The following is a 23709-nucleotide window of genomic DNA, read 5'->3' as shown; positions in this document are numbered from 1 at the left end:
AAAAGTATATGAACTGTTTGGAATTACCTAGATTTCTGCATAAATTGGTCATCAAATTTGACCTGAATAAAAAATACTCACAAAATTTGAGTTTGCTATTCACACGAAGCATTGCCTGATGAGAATCATGCCTCGAACAAAAGAGATCTCAGAATTGTTGACTTGCATAAAGCTGGAAAGGGATACAAAAGTATCTCTAAACAAATTGTCTTTAAATGAAGAAAGTTCAGCACTGTTGCTACTCTCCCTAGGAGTGGCCATCCTGCAAAGATCACTGCAAGAGCACAGCGCAGAATGCTCAATGAGTTTAAGAAGAATCCTAGTGTCAGCTAAAGACTTACAGAAATCTCTAGAACATACTAACATCTCTGTTGACATGTCTATGATACGTTAAACACTAAACAAGAATGGTGTTCATGGGAGGACACCACAAAAGAAGCCACTGCTGTCAAAAAAAACATTGCTGCACGTTTGAAGTTTGCAAAAGTGCACCTGGATGTTCCACAGCGCTACTGGCAAAATATTCTGTGGACAGAAGAAACTACAGTCGAGTTGTTTGGAAGAACCACACAACACTATGTGTGGAGAAAAAGAGGCACAGCACACCAACATCAAAACCTCATCCCTACTGTAAAGTATGGTGGAGGGAGCATCAGGGCCTGGACAGCCTGCTATCATTAACTGAAAAATCAATTCCCAAGTTTATCACGACATTTTGCAGGAGAATGTTGTCTGTCCGCCAATTGAAGCTCAACAGAAGTTGTGTGATGTAGCAGGACAAAACTGATGATCCAAAGCTCAACAACAACAGAAGAAAATAGGCCTTCTGGAGTGGCCCAGTTAGAGTCCTGACCTCAACCCGATTGAGATGCTGTGGCATGACCCCAAGAGAGCAGTTCACACCAGACATCCCATGAATATTGCTGAACTGAAACAGTTTTGTAAAGAGGAATGGTCCAAAATTCCTCTTGACCGTTGTGTAGGTCTGATCCGCAACTGCAGAAAACATTTGGTTGACGTTATTGCTGCCAAAGGAGGGTCAACCAGTTATTCAATCCAAGGGTTCACATACTTTTCCCACCCTGCATGTCATGCAGGTGAAAGAGGACCCCCAAAAGCGACTTAACAGAAACAGAGTTTATTTAAGTCCAAACAGGGAATAACAGAAATCCTCTAGACTTGTAGAGGGGAAATAACTGGAGAAGCGGCCACAGACTGCAGGTCGCTTCGGGTAGGCGCAGGCCGTAGTCGACAGAGACACCTGCTCACACGCAGCATCTGATGAAGGCAAAAAAACACGACAGGACAGGCGATACACAATCACAGCAAAAACACGACAGGACAGGGCGAAACGCAATCACAGCATGGTGAATACAATACAAGGAACCGACGGGACAGGAACGGATCACAAAGGAATAAATAGGGACTCTAATCAGGGGAAAGGATCGGGAACAGGTGTGGGAAGATTAAATGATGATTAGGGGAATAGGAACAGCTGGGAGCAGGAACGGAACGATAGAGAGAAGAGAGAGCGAGAGAGTGAGAGAGGGAGGGGGAGAGAGAGGGATAGAAGGAGGGAAAGAACCAAATAAGACCAGCAGAGGGAAACGAATAGCATGGGGAGCACAGGGACAAGACATGATAATAAATGACAAACATGACAGTACCCCCCACTCACCGAGCGCCTCCTGGCGCACTCGAGGAGGAATCCTGGCGGCAACGGAGGAAATCATCGATGAGTGAACGGTCCAGCACGTCCCGAGACGGAACCCAACTCCTCTCCTCAGGACCGTAACCCTCCCAATCCACTAGGTATTGGTGACCCCGTCCCCGAGAACGCATGTCCATGATCCTATGTACCTTGTAAATAGGTGCGCTCTCGACAAGGACGGGAGGGGGAGGGAAGACGAACGGGGGTGCGAAGAAAGGGCTTAACACAGGAGACATGGAAGACAGGATGGACGCGACGAAGATGTCGCGGAAGAAGCAGTCGCACAGCGACAGGATTGACGACCTGGGAGACACGGAACGGACCAATGAACCGCGGAGTCAACTTACGAGAAGCTGTCGTAAGAGGAAGGTTGCGAGTGGAAAGCCACACTCTCTGGCCGCAACAATACCTTGGACTCTTAATCCTGCGTTTATTGGCGGCTCTCACCGTCTGTGCCCTGTAACGGCAAAGTGCAGACCTCACCCTCCTCCAGGTGCGCTCACAACGTTGGACAAACGCTTGAGCGGAGGGAACGCTGGACTCGGCAAGCTGGGATGAGAACAGAGGAGGCTGGTAACCCAGACTACTCTGAAACGGAGATAACCCGGTAGCAGACGAAGGAAGCGAATTGTGAGCGTATTCTGCCCAGGGGAGCTGTTCTGCCCAAGACGCAGGGTTTCTGAAAGAAAGGCTGCGTAGTATGCGACCAATCGTCTGATTGGCCCTCTCTGCTTGACCGTTAGACTGGGGATGAAACCCGGAAGAGAGACTGACGGACGCACCAATCAAACGACAGAACTCCCTCCAAAACTGTGACGTGAATTGCGGGCCTCTGTCTGAAACGGCGTCTAACGGGAGGCCATGAATTCTGAATACATTCTCAATAATGATTTGTGCCGTCTCCTTAGCGGAAGGAAGTTTAGCGAGGGGAATGAAATGTGCCGCCTTAGAGAACCTATCGACAACCGTCAGAATCACAGTCTTCCCCGCAGATAAAGGCAGACCGGTAATGAAGTCTAAGGCAATGTGAGACCATGGTCGAGAAGGAATGGGGAGCGGTCTGAGACGACCGGCAGGAGGAGAGTTACCCGACTTAGTCTGCGCGCAGTCCGAACAAGCAGCCACGAAACGGCGCGTGTCACGCTCCTGAGTCGGCCACCAAAAGCGCTGGCGAATAGACGCAAGAGTGCCTCGAACACCGGGATGACCAGCTAACTTGGCAGAGTGAGCCCACTGAAGAACAGCCAGACGAGTGGAAACAGGAACGAAAAGGAGGTTACTAGGACAAGCGCGCGGCGACGCAGTGTGCGTGAGTGCTTGCTTAACCTGTCTTTCAATTCCCCAGACTGTTAACCCGACAACACGCCCATAAGGAAGAATCCCCTCGGGATCAGTAGAAGCCACAGAAGAACTAAACAGACGGGATAAGGCATCAGGCTTGGTGTTCTTGCTACCCGGACGGTAAGAAATCACAAACTCGAAACGAGCGAAAAACAACGCCCAACGAGCTTGACGGGCATTAAGTCGTTTGGCAGAACGGATGTACTCAAGGTTCTTATGGTCTGTCCAAACGACAAAAGGAACGGTCGCCCCCTCCAACCACTGTCGCCATTCGCCTAGGGCTAAGCGGATGGCGAGCAGTTCACGGTTACCCACATCATAGTTGCGCTCAGATGGCGACAGGCGATGAGAAAAATAAGCGCAAGGATGAACCTTATCGTCAGACTGGAAGCGCTGGGATAGAATGGCTCCCACGCCTACCTCTGAAGCGTCAACCTCGACAATGAATTGTCTAGTGACGTCAGGAGTAACGAGGATAGGAGCGGACGTAAAACGTTCTTTTAGAAGATCAAAAGCTCCCTGGGCGGAACCGGACCACTTAAAACACGTCTTGACAGAAGTAAGAGCTGTGAGAGGGGCAGCAACTTGACCGAAATTACGAATGAAACGCCGATAGAAATTAGCGAAACCTAAAAAGCGCTGCAACTCGACACGTGACCTTGGAACGGGCCAATCACTGACAGCTTGGACCTTAGCGGAATCCATCTGAATGCCTTCAGCGGAAATAACGGAACCGAGAAAAGTAACGGAGGAGACATGAAAAGAGCACTTCTCAGCCTTTACGTAGAGACAATTCTCTAAAAGGCGCTGTAGAACACGTCGAACGTGCTGAACATGAATCTCGAGTGACGGAGAAAAAATCAGGATATCGTCAAGATAGACAAAAACAAAAATGTTCAGCATGTCTCTCAGAACATCATTAACTAATGCCTGAAAAACAGCTGGCGCATTGGCGAGACCGAACGGCAGAACCCGGTACTCAAATCTGATACTGGGAAGATGACTACCATCTAAGGCGAACATGGGCGTAGGCTTATCTAACTCTCTGAAAGGAATGTCATGTTTCCGAACCCATGCTTCGTCCATGAAACAACCCTCAGCCCCAGAGTCTATCAAGGCACTACATGTAGCACCCGAACCGGTCCAGCGTAGGTGGACCGACAAAGTAGTACAGGACCTTGATGGAGAGACTTGAGTAGTTGCGCTCACCTGTAGCCCTCCGCTTACAGATGAGCTCTGGCTTTTACTGGACATGAATTAACAAAATGTCCAGCAACTCCGCAATAGAGGCACAGGCGGTTGGTGATCCTCCGTTCCCTCTCCTTATTCGAGATGCGAATCCCTCCCAGCTGCATGGGCTCAGTCTCAAAGCCAGAGGAGGGAGATGGTTGCGATGCGGAGCAGGGAAACACCGTTGATGCGAGCTCTCTTCCACGAGCCCGGTGACGAAGATCTACCCGTCGTTCTATGCGGATGGCGAGAGCAATCAAAGAGTCCACATCTGAAGGAACCTCCCGGGAGAGAATCTCATCCTTAACCACTGCGTGGAGTCCCTCCAGAAAACGAGCGAGCAGCGCCGGCTCGTTCCACTCACTAGAGGCAGCAAGAGTGCGAAACTCAATGGAATAATCCGTTATGGACCGTTCACCTTGGCATAAGGAAGCCAGGGCCCTAGAAGCCTCCCCACCAAAAACTGAACGGTCAAAAACCCGAATCATCTCCTCTTTAAAGTTCTGGAATTTGTTAGAGCAATCAGCCCTTGCCTCCCAGATAGCTGTGCCCCATTCTCGAGCCCGGCCAGTAAGGAGTGAAATGACGTAAGCAACCCGAGCTCTCTCTCTAGAGTATGTGTTGGGTTGGAGAGAGAACACAATCTCACACTGCGTGAGAAAGGAGCGGCACTCAGTGGGCTGCCCGGAGTAGCAAGGTGGGTTATTAACCCTAGGTTCTGGAGGCTCGGCAGGCCAGGAAGTAACAGGTGGCACGAGACGTAGACTCTGGAACTGTCCAGAGAGGTCGGAAACCTGAGCGGCCAGGTTCTCCACGGCATGGCGAGCAGCAGACAATTCCTGCTCGTGTCTGCCGAGCATGGCTCCTTGGATCTCGACGGCAGTGTAACGAGCGTCTGAAGTCGCTGGGTCCATTCCTTGGTCGGTTCCTTCTATCATGCAGGTGAAAGAGGACCCAAAAGCGACTTAACAGAAACAGAGTTTATTTAAGTCCAAACAGGGAATAACAGAAATCCTCTAGACTTGTAGAGGGGAAATAACTGGAGAAGCGGCCACAGACTGCAGGTCGCTTCGGGTAGGCGCAGGCCGTAGTCGACAGAGACACCTGCTCACACGCAGCATCTGATGAAGGCAAAAAAACACGACAGGACAGGGCGATACACAATCACAGCAAAAACACGACAGGACAGGGCGAAACGCAATCACAGCATGGTGAATACAATACAAGGAACCGACGGGACAGGAACGGATCACAAAGGAATAAATAGGGACTCTAATCAGGGGAAAGGATCGGGAACAGGTGTGGGAAGATTAAATGATGATTAGGGGAATAGGAACAGCTGGGAGCAGGAACGGAACGATAGAGAGAAGAGAGAGCGAGAGAGTGAGAGAGGGAGGGGGAGAGAGAGGGATAGAAGGAGGGAAAGAACCAAATAAGACCAGCAGAGGGAAACGAATAGCATGGGGAGCACAGGGACAAGACATGATAATAAATGACAAACATGACACTGCACTGTGGATGTTTACACAATGTGTTCAATAAAGACATGAAAACATATAATTGTTTGTGTGTTATCAGTTTAAGCAGTGTTTGTCTATTGTTGTGACCTAGATGAAGATCAGATCCAATTTTATTACAATTTTATGCAGAAATCCAGATATTTCCAAAGGGTTCATATACTTTTTCTTGCCACTGTGGGTCCAAAAGGCTCCTTCAACAGCTTCTAGACTGCTGAACAATTAATCAAATGGCCACCCAGACTATTTACATTGCCCCCTGCCCGCCCCACTTTGCTGTTACACTGCTGCTACTTGCTGTTTATTATCTATGCATTGTCACTTTAACCCTACCGACATGTAAAAATGACCTCAACTAACCTGTATCCCCGTACCGGTATCCCCTGCACATAGACTTGTTATTTTTAGTCTCTATTTCTTTAAATTAATTGTTGGTTAAGGGCTTGTAAGTAAGCATTTCATGGTAAGGTCTACCATCTGTTGTATTCGGCGCATGTGACAAAAAAAAAAAAGATTTGAAGAATCTGTTTGTAAAGATCTGTGTATCAATTACATTTCCTGCCCGTAGAAGAATCATTATGTCTACACCTTTTAGCTTCCTTTGTTGGATGTTTTTATAATTACGGCAGTTTACAAGGTAATCACTTAATTATTCAACAATTGACACAGACAAAGAATAGTGTGGTGGAAGGTCAGGCATCAGGTTTCTGAAGAGACCAGCCAGAGCCCTGGCAACTTAGCATATGAAATAGAGAAACCGCTTAAAAGAACACAAACACATGCTAATTCAGTCATGAAATGAAGTAATGATTCTTCGCCAGGAATTCTTGCTTATGAATCATAATTTAATCTGACTGATTATGATTATTCTGTTCCGTAGACCTTAACATTCTTAACCCGGAGGATTCTAGGCAAATCCCTCTTCCATCGACACTTCAGGGGAAGAAGAGGCGGAGGAGGGAGGGGAGGGGATGAACGAAGGTGTGAATAAAAATACCCCTTCAATATTTAGTCCCAGATATGATACATACAGACTGAAATGCACACCAGTCCCATTACCGCGAGATAGAAGGGTGGGTATAATGTCTAAACTCACCTGTTGCTGTTTATGAGTTGACTTGACTTCCTGAAGAGAGCTGTGGCCTTTCCTGGCACTCTTCTGTTTCATCCACTGTGAAGAAGGCCCTTTTTCATCTCTATCACACTTTCTTATCGGGGGACAGTTAATTTTAGGATTAATACAGAGGCTGCCTTCCTCTTTTAAAGGATTTGTACTGGAGCAAGAGACTCTTATCTTAGTCATTACAGGGGAAATATTGGATTCAAGCATTTCAGTATCTGCTAAACATTCAACAGTGTCTATCAGAGTTTCACATGGTAACGGATTAAGATAAGAAGCCTCATTATGGCACTGTAGCTGGCTCTCAGCTATACTTCCAGGAGAAATACCATGTGCTTTTTGGTATTCATTGCATGCAGGCAGAGGTGCGTGGCTCTGACTCTGGGCAGAGGGAGAGGAGGAATAGTAGTCCATTAGTTTGGGACTGTGCCTCCTGGGCCTCTTGGTGATGGCCATGCTGTAGCAGAGAGGAGGTCCCAGGTACACTTCCTCAGTGCAGGCCTCGAACAGCATCTCCTCGTCCCGGATGTCTGGGGTAGTCGACAGTAAGGGGGTGGTGCTTTTGCTGTCTAAGCAGACGCTGACCTCTCCACAGTCTGAGTCGTGGGAGGAGAGGGACAGATAGGAGTAAAAGTCTCCCTTGCGGAGGTGAATGGGCCGGTGGGAGTGCTCCAGGACCTTGTCCCTGATCTGGGCTCCAGTCTGTCCAGGTCTCTCTTGGTCTTCCGCCTGGCTCTCCTTGTTCTTCAGAACCACAGAAGCCATGTCAATGATCTCCATCACAAAGTTGTGCACGTTCTCCTGGCTCTTCTGGTCCTTGCGTGGGGGAGGCTGGGGGTGGGGGTGGCTGCAGCAGGGGCGGTCTGAGTTGGGGTCTGGGCCCGGGTTGGAGCCGGCCTCTCGTCTGCTCTGCTGGGTGTGGACATCACTGAGGAAGGAGGAGAAGAGGTTCTCCTGGCTGTTGTTCCCAGAGTGTGGTGGTCTCTGGAGGATGTGGTGTTGGTGGGACCCCCGGCAGTCCTCCAGGGGAGAGAGAGAGGGGGAAGAGTGGCTGGAGCTGTGGCAGGGGATCTCCCCTTGGAGTTGGCCCTCCAGAGATGACTCTTTGGCCTGGAGATGGGACAGCGTCTCACATGAAGAAGGCGTGGTGGACGTGATCATACCCCCTCTTTGGTCCCCCCCTCCATTCATCGATGACTCGTTCACATAGAATTCTTTGAAGGACTCCCCTTTCATGGTGAAGAGGCTCCCCTCCTCTCTCAACAGCTCATCGTCCTCATCCTTCCCTTTGATATGAGAGTTGTCCACGTTCCCGTTCTCCATGTCATCTACAAACTGGCTAATGTAGCTCCTTGTGGCGTTCTTCCTGTTGGTGTCCCCCACGTCCCGCCCTTGGAGACACTCCTTTTGCACGATGCTGTTGGTGTGGGACTCAAGCAGCCTCAGCGCCGTGGGGCTCAGGAAGGAGCGGCGCTCGTTGCCTACAGACGGCCTGCTAGTGTTATCTCTGGAAAGGGTGCCACACTGCAGCTCGTCCCCTAGAGGGTCATCCCCTTGGTTCTTGTCTCTGCCGGAGCCGGACTGGGACTGCTGCTGGGAGCGGGAGGGCTTCTGGATCCAGTTGTGGAACTCGTTCTTCATGTACTCCAGGCCCAGGGTGAAGGAGCCCTCCGTGTACTCCTCCTCAGAGGTAACTGAAGAGTCCTCCTCCTCATCCTCCTTGATACCCAGCTCCTCCTCAGTCAGGGTCAGCGTGGAACTGGACAGAAGGTCACTGTCGTCCTCGTCGTCCGTACAGGCCGAGGTGCACGACACGTTGACCACCATGCTGATGCTGGCGTCTGCCTCGTCGTGACCCCTGTGACCTCCATGATGACCTGCCGGCTGGGCCCGGTGGTTGTGCTTCCTGAAGGAGGCATTGGAGTCCAGCAGACAGCAGCGGTTCCTAAGCACAGCCAGGTCCTCAGAGCCCACTGACGAGTCCTCCGTGCTGCTCAGCTCTGTCAGAGACGCCGCCGAGCTCTCGTTGACTGAGGAGGGGGGACCACCGCGGCCCCCGGAGAGGCGCCCAGCATGCCCGGGCCCCCCAGATCCATATCCGGCCCCTGGGAGGCGCAGGGACTTGCTGCTCAGCAGGGTGATGTCAGAGATGCTGCGTGTCATTTTTAGGTCGTGTAGCGGGGTCTGGATGTTCTCCAGGCGTTTGAGGAGCTCTAGAGTCCTACGGCTCAGTTCCCCTGTGGGCTCCATGGCTCCGATGCCCAGGCCCAGCTCCCTCAGGCTGCCCTGGCTGCCTCCATCTCCCTCTCCCTCGGCCTTCTCCCAGCTCTTACATGGGGCCAGCCAGCTCTCTAGAGACATGGAGCGCTGCAGAGTGTCTTTGCCGGATGGAAATAGCTCCCCCGCTGCATACAGGGACTCCAGGGACGACCCCTGGGACAGATGGGGAAGCTCTCCGTCTCTACGGCCCTTCCCTCCTGTCACTCTCCTCTCATCGTGAGTCTCATCTTCCTCAGTGTCAGAGCAGAAGCCACGTCCGTTGATCAGGATCTCAACATTAGGCTCTCTCCTGTGTCTCCTCCAGTTCTCCCCTCCTCCACATCCCTCCTCTCCTCCTCTCCTATTTTTCCCTGCTTTGGATCTACTTTGGTCTCTGTCTATGTCTCTGTCTATGTCTCTCAGTGCCGTGACAGCCACACAGTCCCCATACAGAGCTACATTGTTGGCCCGCTCCAGGATCCTGTCAATGTCCTCATCACACACCCTGTCCCTCTCTTCGTCCTTTTCCCCAGGCGAGTCGTCTCCTGTGGGCGGTGTGAGGGAGGTGCTACCCCTTCTCCTGGGGTCTTCCGGACAGATCTCGGAGTTGGCCGTGGTCTCTGTGTCGCCCTCGCTGACTATCCCGCTCTCGCTCTCTGATCTGCGGGCGGACTCGCCACGGCCCCCATGCATCCCCCCGCCGAGCAGTCCCCCTAGGAGGTCTGGCAAGGACTCCACAGATGAGAAGGAGGAGTCTTTGCTCAGGCTCTTCAGAAGAGGCTGCTTCCTCCCAGCTTTGGCTGGAGAAGAGGTCTTGTGTACGGAGGGGAATTGAGGTTGTCTGTAGAGCTCTACATTATGCAGGTTGTACACCTGATAGACACTGGGACGCTGAGAAGACAGAGGCATCACTCTGGATGATTCGCTCAAGAATATTCCTCGCTGAGTAACATGCAGGCTCGCCTCGGACTTGTCATAGTCTAAACTGGCCCCGGGGGATCCTGGACCTGAATCACATTCAGCGTTTTGTTTGTCATCAAATTCCTGTGGCTCCATGTGCTCCACGATAGTCATGTCCATTTCATCCCACTCCCAGGAGTCCTCTGCTGGGCCGTGGAGGTCCATGAGACCAGCCTCCACAAGGTTCCCTGGGACCTTCCAAGAGACAGAGAGATAAAAGGGAGAAGCTCAAATGAAATGGTTCAAAATGATTGAAATGACCAGGTTCACTTCTGAAATCAATCAAAAATTGTATCCTGTTTTTTTTATACTGTATTAATAACTGAAATCAAATGATATCTTCTGAAAACAATTATGCATACAGTACTTTACATTTTAGGCAGGATTCTAAATCACATAATCAGAGTATTTAAAAAGCAATGCATTCCATAGCACAACTCTCAAACAAAGTGCCATTGTCTTGAAATGTGCTTAGACACAGACATTTAGCTAAGGAGGACACAATTGTACAAATTGCTTGGCATCTCGTTAATATAAGAGAGAGGGCCTATTTATATTAGCCATTTTTATCTCATTAATCTAATAAAGTGGTAAATCTAACGCTTGCTATGTGGCACACCCGGTGCAATGAATTTTTATTAGATTTCTGTTTATTCTCTACTTGCTGATAAGGAAAATCCTAATGACTCGAAGCTGGGATTGCTAATGCAGGATAAAACCTTCCGTTGTGAGAACAATCAATCAGTCTAATCAAATCAAAATAATGATTATCTCTGCGCTAGCTGCCTCAGCTAACCTAAACAACAGGACTAAATGTTGCACCAAGCAACTATCTAACTAACTAACTAATCAGGGGCGACCATTGTTCATCCACCCTCCGCCACTGTTTACCAAAACAGTGGTACAGTGTCCGCTTTGTTGTTGTCTGTACTGTAGATGACCCCTTTAAGATGATCTTAGTGCTCAGAAGATATCTGAACTAAAGCCGTCACCTGTAGCATTAATAACACACCTTAATAACACACATATAGTATTGAACTAAATGGTCACCAGGAGCACACAAGGAACACACAAGGAACACAGGCTAGGCAGTCTTATTGGGCACTTTATGAGAAACTAATAAGACAAGAATCCCCTTACTGACAGGAGAATGATTGCCTTTAAACATGATATTTTTCACACACCTCCGCGCCACATGGAATGGTAACAGAGGAGGGCTCTCAAAATACCCAAGTTGAAAAACGTTCTCACTTTCACAGACGCTAGAAAAGGCGGGCCCTGCTAGCCCTGCAATGTCTCAGAGTGTGGGGCCGGTGTCTACAGAAGGGACTGTCATGGCCACAGCCGTTTTATCATTGAGCACAGTATTTCATTTAGAAACAAAACCCAGCGAATATGTGTTATGTTTCTCCCCTATTCTGAACACATCCTCCCGGTGAAATTGCACTTCAGCCTGCAAGGTCAGATTTCTAGTTGCTTTTGCTATTTTGTCTTCTCTTCCTGTTGCACTGGAGTGGTTATAACAGAGTGGACAACCAACCAACCCAAAAACCCTGCCTGCATTGGGATTTTGTACAGGAGCTGAGGATGAAGCTTCCATCACAGCAGGGATGGGGTCAGGTAGTGAGTCATAACGTTACATTTCGGTTTCTATGGGGGGTTTTCTTTGGGGATAGTTTTCGAAGGGCATTTTTCACACTTTAATTCATGTACTTCAATTCACCTCCTGAATTGACTGGATTAACCCCTAACCCGGTCCACAGTAGCACGTTGCTGTCCTCCAGGAATGCGGTCGAGAGCACAGAGAGAGAGACTATGGACTATGAGTGAAGATGTCCATCTAATCTACATGAGAATAGAAGAGGTGTTGGTTGTGGCGGCCATTCTACTGAGTTACAGATTTAACGGCGATTCCATCTGTTCTCCACATTACATAAACAGACTGATGGAAACACCGGTACCTTACAGAGCAACTACTCATGTACTACTCTAACCACTTTTTAACAAGCCTCTATTTGCTAAATTTGGAGCTGAGCCTTGTGCCATTACGCATTCATGAGCAAAATGGGGATTGTGTATAGAATAGTCTCACACTGCCAGAATATCCCACTGTAGAAATGTAGAACGGCTGGGGTTGAGCCAATGTACTGTATAGAATGTCATCAATGGCTATAGAGTCGCATTGTGAAGGCATGCCTTGAGATCATACAGGTAGCTGCCAAAATAAAGGAAACACTTAAGTAAATGAGGGAAGTATATAGAAAGCAGGTGCTTCCACACAGGTGTGAACCACAGCTGTGAGTTAATTAAGAAATTAACATCCCATCATGCTTAGGGTCATGTATAAAAATGCCCAGTTGCCCATTCTTTTGGCTACCATGACTAGAAGAAGAGATCTCAGTGTCTTTGAAAGAGGGGTCTCATAGGAGCATAGCGGGTTTTAAAAGGGTGTGTGTGTGTGTGTGTGTGTGTGTGTGTGTGTGTGTGTGTGTGTGTGTGTGTGTGTGTGTGTGTGTGTGTGTGTGTGTGTGTGTGTGTGTGTGTGTGTGTGTGTGTGTGTGTGTGTGTGTGTGTGTGTGTGTGTGTGTGTGTGTGTGTGTGTGTTTCTCAGTCACCAGATCTCAACTCAATTGAACACTTATGGAAGATTCTGGAGCAGTGCCAGAGACGGCATTTTCCATCACCATCAACAAAATACCAAATGATGGAATATCTCGTGGAAGAATGGTGCACTTAACACATTAACGTCACTCAATGATTCTTTGGCAACACCACCTGCTGATGGAGTGGGTTCAATGCTGGGTTCAGTCAGATGGGAAGGGACCATCTCCAACCAGCCGCCCGTCCCCCTCCTTTCATATATCCAAAGCTGCGTACCAAAAGTAAGCAACTCACGGTAAGGTCTACACTTGTTGTATTTGGCGCGTGTGACGAATAAAGTTTGATTTGACTTGAAATGGCACCCTATTCCTTTGGGCCCTGGTCAAAAGTAGCTCACTATAGGAAAGGGTGCCATTTGGTACGTAGCCCGTATATTCAAATGTACCACAGCCACTTTCCCTGCCGTGTACATCACTAGTATATCTCCATTATAGTTACAGTGCACTACATTATTACCAGGCACTGCATTATCTTCTTTTTCTCTGGCCTAAATAACTTACTCCTGGACAGTTCACTTTGAGAGGAATAATACAACTCATAAATAGGTCATTCTAGAGTTGGGGCTTCTTTATAGGGTATAAACGGAATTTTTATGACTGAAACGGAATGTATAGCTAGCTGCTAGTATATAAATGTACATTCGAGTCATTTAGCAAACACTCTTATCCAGAGCAAATTACAGGAGCAATTAGAGCAATTAGAGTTAAGTGCCTTGCTCAAGGGCACATAGACAGATTCGAACCAGCGAACATTCGGTTACTGGCCTAACGTTCTTAACAGCTAGGTTATCTGCCGCCCTGTGTACAAAGTATATCCACGTGACCAGCAGTATCTAAGTGGTCAATTCTGCAATTAAGTGAGAAAAGCAGCAGACACCCAAGGTCCCTTGGGGACTGGAGTCACCCATCCCTTGTATTGGGTATCTTTACAGTCAGACTTACATGAACCGAGTTGTGCCACCCAGGCTGGGCTGATGTCTCATCTGCTCTGAGAGGTACCTTATATATTGTATAAACTGTATACTGCTCATACCGTTATTGAGTTCCCCTATTGTGTCAGGTCAGTATCTTAACAGTATTTGAACCAAGTGGTGCCATGCAAGGCATGTCTGAGGTCTCACCTGATCTGTCCCCAGGGACCTCCGGAGGCGTGTCTGCCACTGCAGCACCTGCATGACGATGGCCTCCCAGCGACGCTCCAGGTTGACGGTGAGCAGCTGAAGCTGCAGGGCCTGTTGGTCTGAGTCTGAAACACTCTGCTGCTCCTGCAGCCGCTGGCACAACCTCAGTACAGAGGACACGCCCTTACGCCTTCCACGTACCTCCAGACACAGAGACTAGAGAGGGGGGGGCAGAGAGAGGGGTGTGGAGGAGAGGGAGGGGGAGATGGAGAGGAGGAGAGGGAGAGGGACAAGGAGGAGAGTGAGAGAGTGAGGCGGAGAGGGAGAGAGGGAGCGAGAGAGAAAAAGAGAGTCAACATAAAACTGTAAAAAGTTTGGAATACTCCTTTAGAGCACATTTCATAGTGTACAGTAGGTTTTAAGAGGCCTAGTTACAGTAGCCTTTGTAACCATATTAATTGGCACCATGGTGGGGAGTGGGGGACTCAGGAGAAGAAGTCATGAATACCAGCATGTGTGTACGGGTCTTTATAGTTCAAAGAGTTAGACGAAGCTGTCAAACCATTAACAGCCAAAAACCTGCTAATGAACTTAATTGAATATGGCTATGGTATATTTTTCCTCTCTCTGTAAAGCCTACAAATGTGTGATTTTAAAATTAGCATTTTATTATTCTCTTTAAAGCCGTGCTTCTTTTCCCTACTGCTCCTACTACTGCTGCTGTTTTGCTTAAATGTGGCTTAATGCAACCCAGACCCCGCAGTGTCTCAAATGGTACCCTATTCCCTATATAGTGCACTGCTTTTGACCAGAACCCCTGGTCAAAAGTAGTGCACCGTTTAGGGAATAGGGCACCATTTGAGACACAGTCCCAGCCTCTCCTTTTCCCTCCACAGCCACACTTCAGGGGCGACCTGGGACTACCCTCACTACGCCCCGGACTACCCCCCTACGCCACTGATGAGGTCTCCACAACAATATGCCCTGTCAGGATTGTATGTAAATCAGGCTCCTACCCCCTTTTATGTCTGCCATAAAGAGGAGAAATATTCAACATTAAAAGGGCAAAGCCCCCACTGTAGGCTGCTTTAACTTCAATACGCTAGCTGCTGCAGTGTGTGGTGGTATGATGTCCCATGTAATGGAACCGCAACAACCACAACACATACTAACACCTTCTTAAACAGTGAAACACCAATGTGTGTGTGGCCCAGGCCAAGACCCCCTTTTTAAATATGCAGCGATGGCATAGTGACTAGAGAACCAATGCTCCTTCCTGTCTGCGTGCAAAAGGACAAAAACATTGGAAGAACAATTTATGTAAATCCTGCTTGCTCTGAAAAGCATTCCCTTACATTTTCTTTACATTTTCCAATAAATATTAAACACTATTACATTCAAATTGGATTTTTCTCAGCAGTTTCCACCCCGTTTTAGCATATATTTACAGCCCTCCCTGGTCTTTTTAAACAGGTAATGTGATTGCAAAATGCAATGGCTGTGTTCTGAGAGGAAGGGGGAAGGTTGTTGTCAGTGATAAAGTTACCCTGTACAATAGCCATGGGTTTAGAGAGTCAGTAGCCCCTCGACAACTGACAGATTACTAAAAAACACGCACATGAACTCCATCCCCAATGCCACCCTATTCCCTATACAGTGCTCTACTTTTGACCAGGGCACATGTTGTCATTTGAGATACAGACTCAGACACACTACAGGCTCATTGCAATGGGAACCAGTAGATCCTGAAGTTGCTTGTTTCTCTCTCAGACTGGTTCTTATGTACCTACAGGTAAGTCAAGGCAAGCGAATAATACATCTCATATTCATATCCGCTACAGTACGACTCCACACGATTAGATTAGAAAGCTACAACTATGGCCAATAGCATCGTGCTAAATGGCCACTGGAAGATCAAGCTTTTTACATTTCCAAACACCCTCCTCACAACTCCTTCGGCCCCATTCTTTCTGCATTGCTGCGTTTCATAAACTGATTTCCCCTCCTGATTGAGTCCTTATTGACATAGAGGCTAGGGGTATCTGCCAATATTTGCTAAAAAGCTTTTCCAAATGCATGGAGCAGTGGAGTGGGCTGTCTGCATTCCCCCTGTATGAAGAGAGAGAACCATACAATGAGTCCGTTTCAAGCCGAGATTTGGGACTGGCTACCAGTCAGTGCTGCTAGAAAACTGGCCTCTCTCCAAGACGCTCTATTGTCCTTATCCAGATATCACAAAGCCCAACCAAAAAAAACACAACAAAAACCAAAACGGCCATCTCTCAAATTCACTGGTCTGTCAAGACCACCTATCAGATGTTTTTTAATAAAGGAATCTTAAGATCAGCTGTCTGGTAATATGCGGCCCCGGTGGAGCTGGAAACACAATCTAGAGGCTGTTAGAGATGACTATTAGAGATGGCTATTCAGAGCTCATCACATGCTCCTCGGGAGTCAGGACTCTATCACAGGGCATGATCCATCTTGTGTACTGTATTAATCTGTAGTGGGTTGCAGACCCAGTCCTATTGGAGCAGGTACAGTAATCACAGCACAGGCAAATGGAGACCTCCCAAATACGCATCTCTGTCTCTCAATGCATCCTCTTTACATAAAAGCAGGTCTACAGTAGAGGTGTAGGATCTTAATTTGATCATTCAACATGGGATGGTTGCTTAAACAGAGATTAAGCCTCGTCCTGGACTAAAAAGCTCTTTCAATTGAGAATATCCATTGAGAAGCTTTAAAAACGGTGGTATAGTGCATACTGAAAACTTGTGTGAATTTGACTATCTGTGATATTAAAACCATACTGTCTAGAAGTCGACCGATTAATCGGAATGGCCGTTTAATTAGGGCCGATTTAAAGTTTTCATAACAATCGGAAATCAGTATTTTTTTATTTATATATATATTTTTTTAAACCTTTATTTCATCTTTATTTAACTAGGCAAGTCAGTTAAGAACACATTCTTATTTTCAATGATGGCCGAGGAACGGTGGGTTAACTGCCTCGTTCAGAGACAGAATAACATATTTTCACCTTGTCAGCTCGGGGGATTCAATCTTGCAACCTTACAGTTAACTAGTTCAATGCTCTAACCACCTGCCTCTTATTGCACTCCATGAGGAGACTGCCTGTTACGCGAATGCAGTAAGCCAAGGTATGTTGCTAGCTAGCATTAAACTTATCTTATAAAAAACAATCAATCAATCATAATCACTACATGTGGTTGATGATATTACTAGTTTATCTAGCGTGTCCTGCGTTGCATATAATCGATGCGGTGCGTATCGTTGCTCCAATGTGTACCTAACCATAAACATCAATTCCTTTCTTAAAATCAATTCACAGAAGTATATATTTTTAAACCTGTATAAAGAAATCCAGGTTAGCAGACAATATTAACCAGGTGAAATTGTGTCACTTCTCTCAGTGTATATGCAACAGTTTGGGATGCCTAATTTGCCAGAATTGTACGTAATTATGCCATAACATTGAAGGTTGTGCAATGTAACAGGAATATTTAGACTAATGCATGCCACCCCTTAGATAAAATACGAAACGGTTCTGTATTTCACTGAAAGAATAAACGTCTTGTTTTCAAGATGATAGTTTCCGGATTCAACCCAATTAATGACCTAAGGCTCGTATTTCTGTGTGTTATTATGTTATAACTAAGTCTATGATTTGATAGAGCAGTCTGACTGAGCAGTGGTAGGCAGCAGCAGGCTAGTAAGCATTAATTTAAACAGCACTTTCGTGCGTTTTGCCAGCAGCTCTTCGTTGTGCTGTTTATGACTTCAAGCCTATCAACTCCCGAGATTAGGCTGTTGTAACCGATGTGAAATGGCTAGCTTGTTAGCGGGGTGCGCGCTAATAGCATTTCAAACGTCACTCGCTCTGAGACTTGGAGTGGTTGTTCCCCTTACTCTGCATGGGTAACACTGCTTTGAGGGTGGCTGTTGTCGTTGTGTTCCTGGTTCGAGCCCAGGGAGGAGCGAGGAGAGGGACGGAAGCTATACTGTTACACTGGCAATACTAAAGTGCCTAAAAGAACATCCAATAGTCAAAGGTATATGAAATACAAATTATATAGAGAGAAATAGTCCTATAATTCCTATAATAACTACAACCTAAAACTTCTTACCTGGTAATATTGAAGATTCATGTTAAAAGGAACCACCAGCTTTCATATGTTCTCATGTTCTGAGCAAGGAATTTAAACGTTAGCTTTCTTACATGGCACGAATTGCACTTTTACTTTCTTCTCCAAACACTTTGTTTTTGCATTATTTATTTGAGGCTAAATTGATTTTATTGATGTATTATATTAAGTTAAAATAAGTGTTCATTCAGTATTGTTGTAATTGTCATTATTATAAAAATAAAAAAAATCATCGGTATTGGCTTTTCTGGTCGTCCAATAATCGGTATCGGCGTTGAAAAATCACAATCGGTCGACCTCTAATAGTGTCTATGCAACAACTATCAGGAATCAAGGTAAGACCCAAGTGCAGACTGTGAAGTTAACAATGGTATTGTAACCACAGGGGCAGGCAAACGACAAGACAGGCAGGGGTCCATAATCCAGAGTAGAGGCCAAGGTACAGGACAGTAGGCAGGCTCAGGTGGGTAATCCAGAGGTGGAGCAAAGGTACAGGACAGTAGGCAGGCTCAGGCTCAGGCTCAGGCTCAGGCTCAGGCTCAGGCTCAGGGACAGGGACAGGGACAGGGACAGGGACAGGGACAGGGACAGGGACAGGGACAGGGACAGGGACAGGGACAGGGACAGGGACAGGGACAGTCAAAGTGGTCAGGCGGGCGGGTACAGGAGTGGGGACCAAGAGCAGAGACAAAACGCTGGTTGACTTGAACAAGCAAGACAAACTGGCACAGACAGACAGAAAACACAGGTATAAATACCCAGGGGATAAGTGGGGAAGATGGGCGACACCTGGAGGGGGTGGAGACAAGCACAAGGACAGGTGCAACAGATCAGGTGACAACTACACTTTGAACACTTTTGTTGCAGAGAATTTTCCTGCATGGCAGGAAATGCAGATGAGCTTCATGATGAACATAAATTCACTGAAAACCCACACTAATACACAGTTATGTTAACAGTATTGCATATTTCATGTAGGATCATTTTGACCAGCTAGTAGCCTAACCACAGATCAAGCAACATTATGGACTAAACGTTCAAATCCTGTTGCTGCAGGATTATCTTGCTGCGAATTAAGATCCTACAACTGTACCTTCAAGAGCGAGATTTTGGTTACATTTCCCCTAATAAAATCCACAATAATTTCCAGAGAAAGTACTATTCCATGATATGACATTATAAAAAAATAAAAGAGACCTCAAAATAACACCATTCTACAGCCAGTGGTTCAATAAGACTGGGGAAGAAATTGTGGTCAGTGTATGTTGCAAAATGTTGTTTGCTGTTCTCTAAAAGACATATCGACAGCTCTCCTTCTATCCTTTATATCCTCAGTCTGTCCATTTTCAATACATGTGGACAAGATGGCGATGACAAGGACAAACGAGACGCCCTCCAGTTGAAAGGAACAGAAACAGGGATTTAACTCTGACAGTGACCCAGTGGATATTCAATCAATTACCATTAATTAGAAATCTCTGATTAATTCTATTTGTTGATTAAGTCAATTAAAACCACAAGCACTTGTTATCTCAAATGAGTGTAATGAATTCTTGTTCCCACACACATATTCCCATAGTTTAGACTCACTGCCTCCAGCTCAATCCTTTCTGTCACTTACTGCCAGCGTCTCTCTCTCTCTCTCTCTCTCTCTCTCTCTCTCTCTCTCTCTCTCTCTCTCTCTCTCTCTCTCTCTCTCTCTCTCTCTCTCTCTCTCTCTCTCTCTCTCTCTCTCTCTCTCTCTCTCTCTCTCTCTCTCTCTCTCTCTCTCTCTCTCTCTCTCTCTCTCTCTCTCTCTCTCTCTCTCACTAGGAAGACACCTGAGTGTCTGACAGGGAATTAGCTTGGGTAATAGACTGATTGACAAATAGTTAGGGGGTTGTATAACGAGATACATCTAAGCCAACAGGAACCTGTGTACCCTCAGGCCTGGAGGGAAGCTAAAGTCATTCCGCTGCCCAAGAATAGCAAATCACCCTTTACTGGCTCAAACAGCCGACCAATCAGCCTGCTATCAACCCTTAGTAAACTTTTGAAAAAAATTGTGTTGGACCAGATACAATGCTATTTCACAGTAGACAAATTACAACAGACTTTCAGCACGCTTATAGGGTAGGTGCGAGGACGGGTACTCTACACGTAGGGCAAATGACTGCTACTGAAAATAAACAGATGTGTTATGGCTTTACATCCTCTGCTATATCATGTATCAAAAGTTACCTGTCTAACAGAACACAGTGGGTGTTCTTTAATGGAAGCCTCTCCAACATAACCAAGGTGGAGTTGGGCATTCCCCAGGGCAGCTGGCTAAACCTCAACTCAATCTTGCAATGAATCTTGCAATGTGGAAATTGAGGAAAATTGAGGAGACTAAACTGTTTGGCGTAAATGTCATGGTCAAAACATATTGACACAACGGTAGCTAAGATGGGGAGAGGTCTGTTTGGAATAAAAAGCTTCTCTTCTTTCTTCACATCGCTATCAACAAAACAAGTCCTACAGGCCCTAGTTTTATCACACCTGGACTACTGCCCAGTCATATGGTCAAGGGCCACAAAGAGAGACATAGGCAAATTACAGTTGGCCCAGAACAGAACATCACGGCTGGCCCTTAAATGTACTCTGAGAGCTAACATCAATAAGATGCATGTTAACCTCTCCTGGCTCAAATTAGAGGAGAGATTGACTGCATCACTGCTTGTCTTTGTGAGAGGTATTGACATGCTGAAAGCACTGAGCTCTCTGTTCAAAAGACTAGCACACAGCTCAGACACCCATGCAAAACCCACAAGACATGCCACCAGGGGTCTCTTCAGAGTGCCCATGTCCAGAACATAACTTTGGACAACGCATGTTATTACACAAAGCCATGGCTACATGGAACTCTATTCCACATCAAGTAACTCAAGGAAGCAATAAAATCAAGATAAAAAAACAGACTAGATATTATGGAACAACGCAGACTGTGAAGAGTCACACACGCTAACACACACACACATACTTTCTACAAACACATACTGTACATTGTAATATTGTTACATTGTGGTATTATACATTTTATATTGTTGATATGTAGTGGTAGATTAGTGGTGTAATAATGTGTTGTATTATCTACTGTTTATTGAAACAATTGTGTGATGTAACTGCCTTCATCTCAATTAGACCCCAGGAAGAGTATGTGCTGCATCATGGGGATCCGTAATAAATACAAAAATTACAGGTGTTTTAAAATCCTAACTAACTGCCCCCCTGTTGATTCCAATCTAAATGTTCAGACGTACATTGTTGGCTAAAAGCTACAATAATACATAATTGGAATGTTCATTGTATTTATAAGTGTGGAAGTTTGGACAAATGGCGCCTGAAGAAATGGCAGCAGTTGTACGGGCGCCTAACCAATTGTGCTATTGTGTGTGTGTTTTTTTCACGTTATTTGTAAGTTATGTTGTACATAATGTTTCTGCCATCGTAACTTATGGCAAAAAAAGAGCTTTGGGATATCAGGACAGCAATCACTCACCTTGGATTAGACAAAGATGTTTTATTACACAAGCAGGACGCACAGGATGTACTTCAGACACTGGACAAGGCCAATATCCCCATCATTGGCAGGAGAAAGAGATGCAGGTACAGAGGACACAGGGCGGGGTGCCTTGTAAGGATCCACCAATGGCGAATGGGAAACAGGACTTTACCATTAATGCTACTTGCCAACGTACAATCATTGGACAACAAATTAGACAAGGTACGATCACGAATATCCTACCAGCGGGACATCAAAAACTGTAATATCTTATGTTTCACCGAATTGTGCCTGTAGTCAGATGACGCAGATGCTAAGCTACAGGACTGTTTTGCTAGCACAGACTGGATAATGTTCCGGGATTCCTCCGATGGCATTGAGGAGTACACCACATCAGTCACTGGCTTCATCAATAAGTGCATCAATGAAGTTGTCCCCACAGTGACTGTAAGTACATACCCCAACCAGAAACCATGGACTACAGGCAACATCCGCACTGAGCTAAAGGGTAGAGCTGCCGTCTTCAAGGAGCGGGACTCTAACCCAGACGCTTATAAGAAATCCCACTATGCCCTCAGACAAACCAACAATAATACCAACATGTTTTAAGCAGACCACAATAGTCAATGTGCCCATGAACACTAAGGTAACCTGCCTAAATGACTACAGACCTGTAGCACTCACGTCCGTAGCCATGAAGTGCTTTGAAAGGCTGGTCATGGCTCACATCAACACCATTATCCCAGAAACCCCGGACCCACTCCAATTTGCATACCGCTCAAACAGATCCACAGATGATGCAATCGCTATTGCACTCCACACTGCCCTTTCCCACCTGGACAAAAGGAACACCTACGTGAGAATGCTATTCATTGACTACAGCTCAGCATTCAACACCATAGTGCCTTCAAAGCTCATCACTAAGCTAAGGATCATGGGACTAAACACCTCCATCTGCAACTGGATCCTGGACTTCCTGACGGGCCGCCCCCAGATGGTAAGGGTAGGTAACAACACATCTGCCACGCTGATCCTCAACACTGGAGCCCCTCAGGGGTGCGTGCTCAGTCCCCTCCTGTGCTCCCTGTTCACCCACAACTGCATGGCCAGGCACGACTCCAACACCATCATTAAGTTTGCAGACGACACAACAGTGGCCGGCCGCATCACTGACAACGACGAGACAGCCTATAGGGAGGAGGTCAGAAACCTGGCTGGGTGGTGCCATCCCTCAACGTAAACAAGACAAAGGAAAGGATTGTGGACTACAGGAAAAGGAGGCCCGGGCACGTCCCCATTCTCATTGACGGGGCTGTAGTGGGGCAGGTTGAGAGCTTCAAGTTCCTTGGTGTCCACATCACCAACAAACTAGAATGGTCCAAACACACCAAGACAGTCGTGAAGAGTGCATGACAAAGCCTATTCCCCCAAAGGAAACAAAAAAGATTTGGCATGGGTCCTCAGATCTTCAAAAACTTCTACAGCTGCAACATCGAGAGCATCCTGACTGGTTGCATCACTGTCTGGTATGGCAACTGCTCAGCTTCCGACCGCAAGGCACTACAGAGCGTAGTGCGTACGGCCCAGTACATCACTGGAGCTAAGCTGCCTGCCATTCAGAACCTCTATACCAGGCGCTGTCAGAGAAAGGCCCTAAAAATGGTCAAAGACTCCAGCCACCCCAGCCATAGACTGTTCTCTCTGCTACCGCATGGCAAGCTGTACCGGAGCACCAAGTCTAGGACCAAAAGGCTGAATAGCTAATCAAATGGCTGCCCGGACTATGCATTGTGTCACTTTAAATAATGCTACACGTACATATTACCTCAAATAGCCCGACTAACCGGTGCACCCACACATTGCCTCGCAACTGTTATTTTTTACTGTTTTTTAAATTTCTTTACTTATCTATTGTTTACCTAATACCTATTTTTAACTTAAAAACTGCACTGTTGGTTAAGGGCTTGTAAGTAAGCATTTTACTGTAAGGTTGTATGTAATACTGTTGTATTCAGCGCACGTGACAAATAAACTTTGATTCGATTTCTTATGACAACAAGTACTATTTTATATTGACATGGAATCTCAATTCAGGAAG

The 23709-nt window shown here is 46.7% G+C and overlaps 1 protein-coding gene across 4 annotated transcripts in view; it reads right to left on the bottom strand.

Moving 5' to 3' along the window:
- LOC124001251 (A-kinase anchor protein 6-like) overlaps nt 1-23709 on the bottom strand; it is a 193060-nt gene that overhangs the window by 9112 nt on the left and 160239 nt on the right. For all 4 annotated transcript variants that reach the window (XM_046307903.1, XM_046307900.1, XM_046307901.1 and 1 more), the window contains exons 12-13: nt 13920-14135; nt 6896-10333 (exon numbers count right to left, since the gene is read on the bottom strand). In XM_046307903.1, the coding sequence (XP_046163859.1) occupies nt 6896-10333; nt 13920-14135 (3654 nt within the window). The remainder of the gene's footprint in view (nt 1-6895; nt 10334-13919; nt 14136-23709) is intronic.

Source organism: Oncorhynchus gorbuscha, linkage group LG17, assembly GCF_021184085.1.
Source record: "Oncorhynchus gorbuscha isolate QuinsamMale2020 ecotype Even-year linkage group LG17, OgorEven_v1.0, whole genome shotgun sequence".
NCBI classification, from domain to species: domain Eukaryota; kingdom Metazoa; phylum Chordata; class Actinopteri; order Salmoniformes; family Salmonidae; genus Oncorhynchus; species Oncorhynchus gorbuscha.
This window is presented reverse-complemented; position numbering and strand designations above follow the sequence as displayed.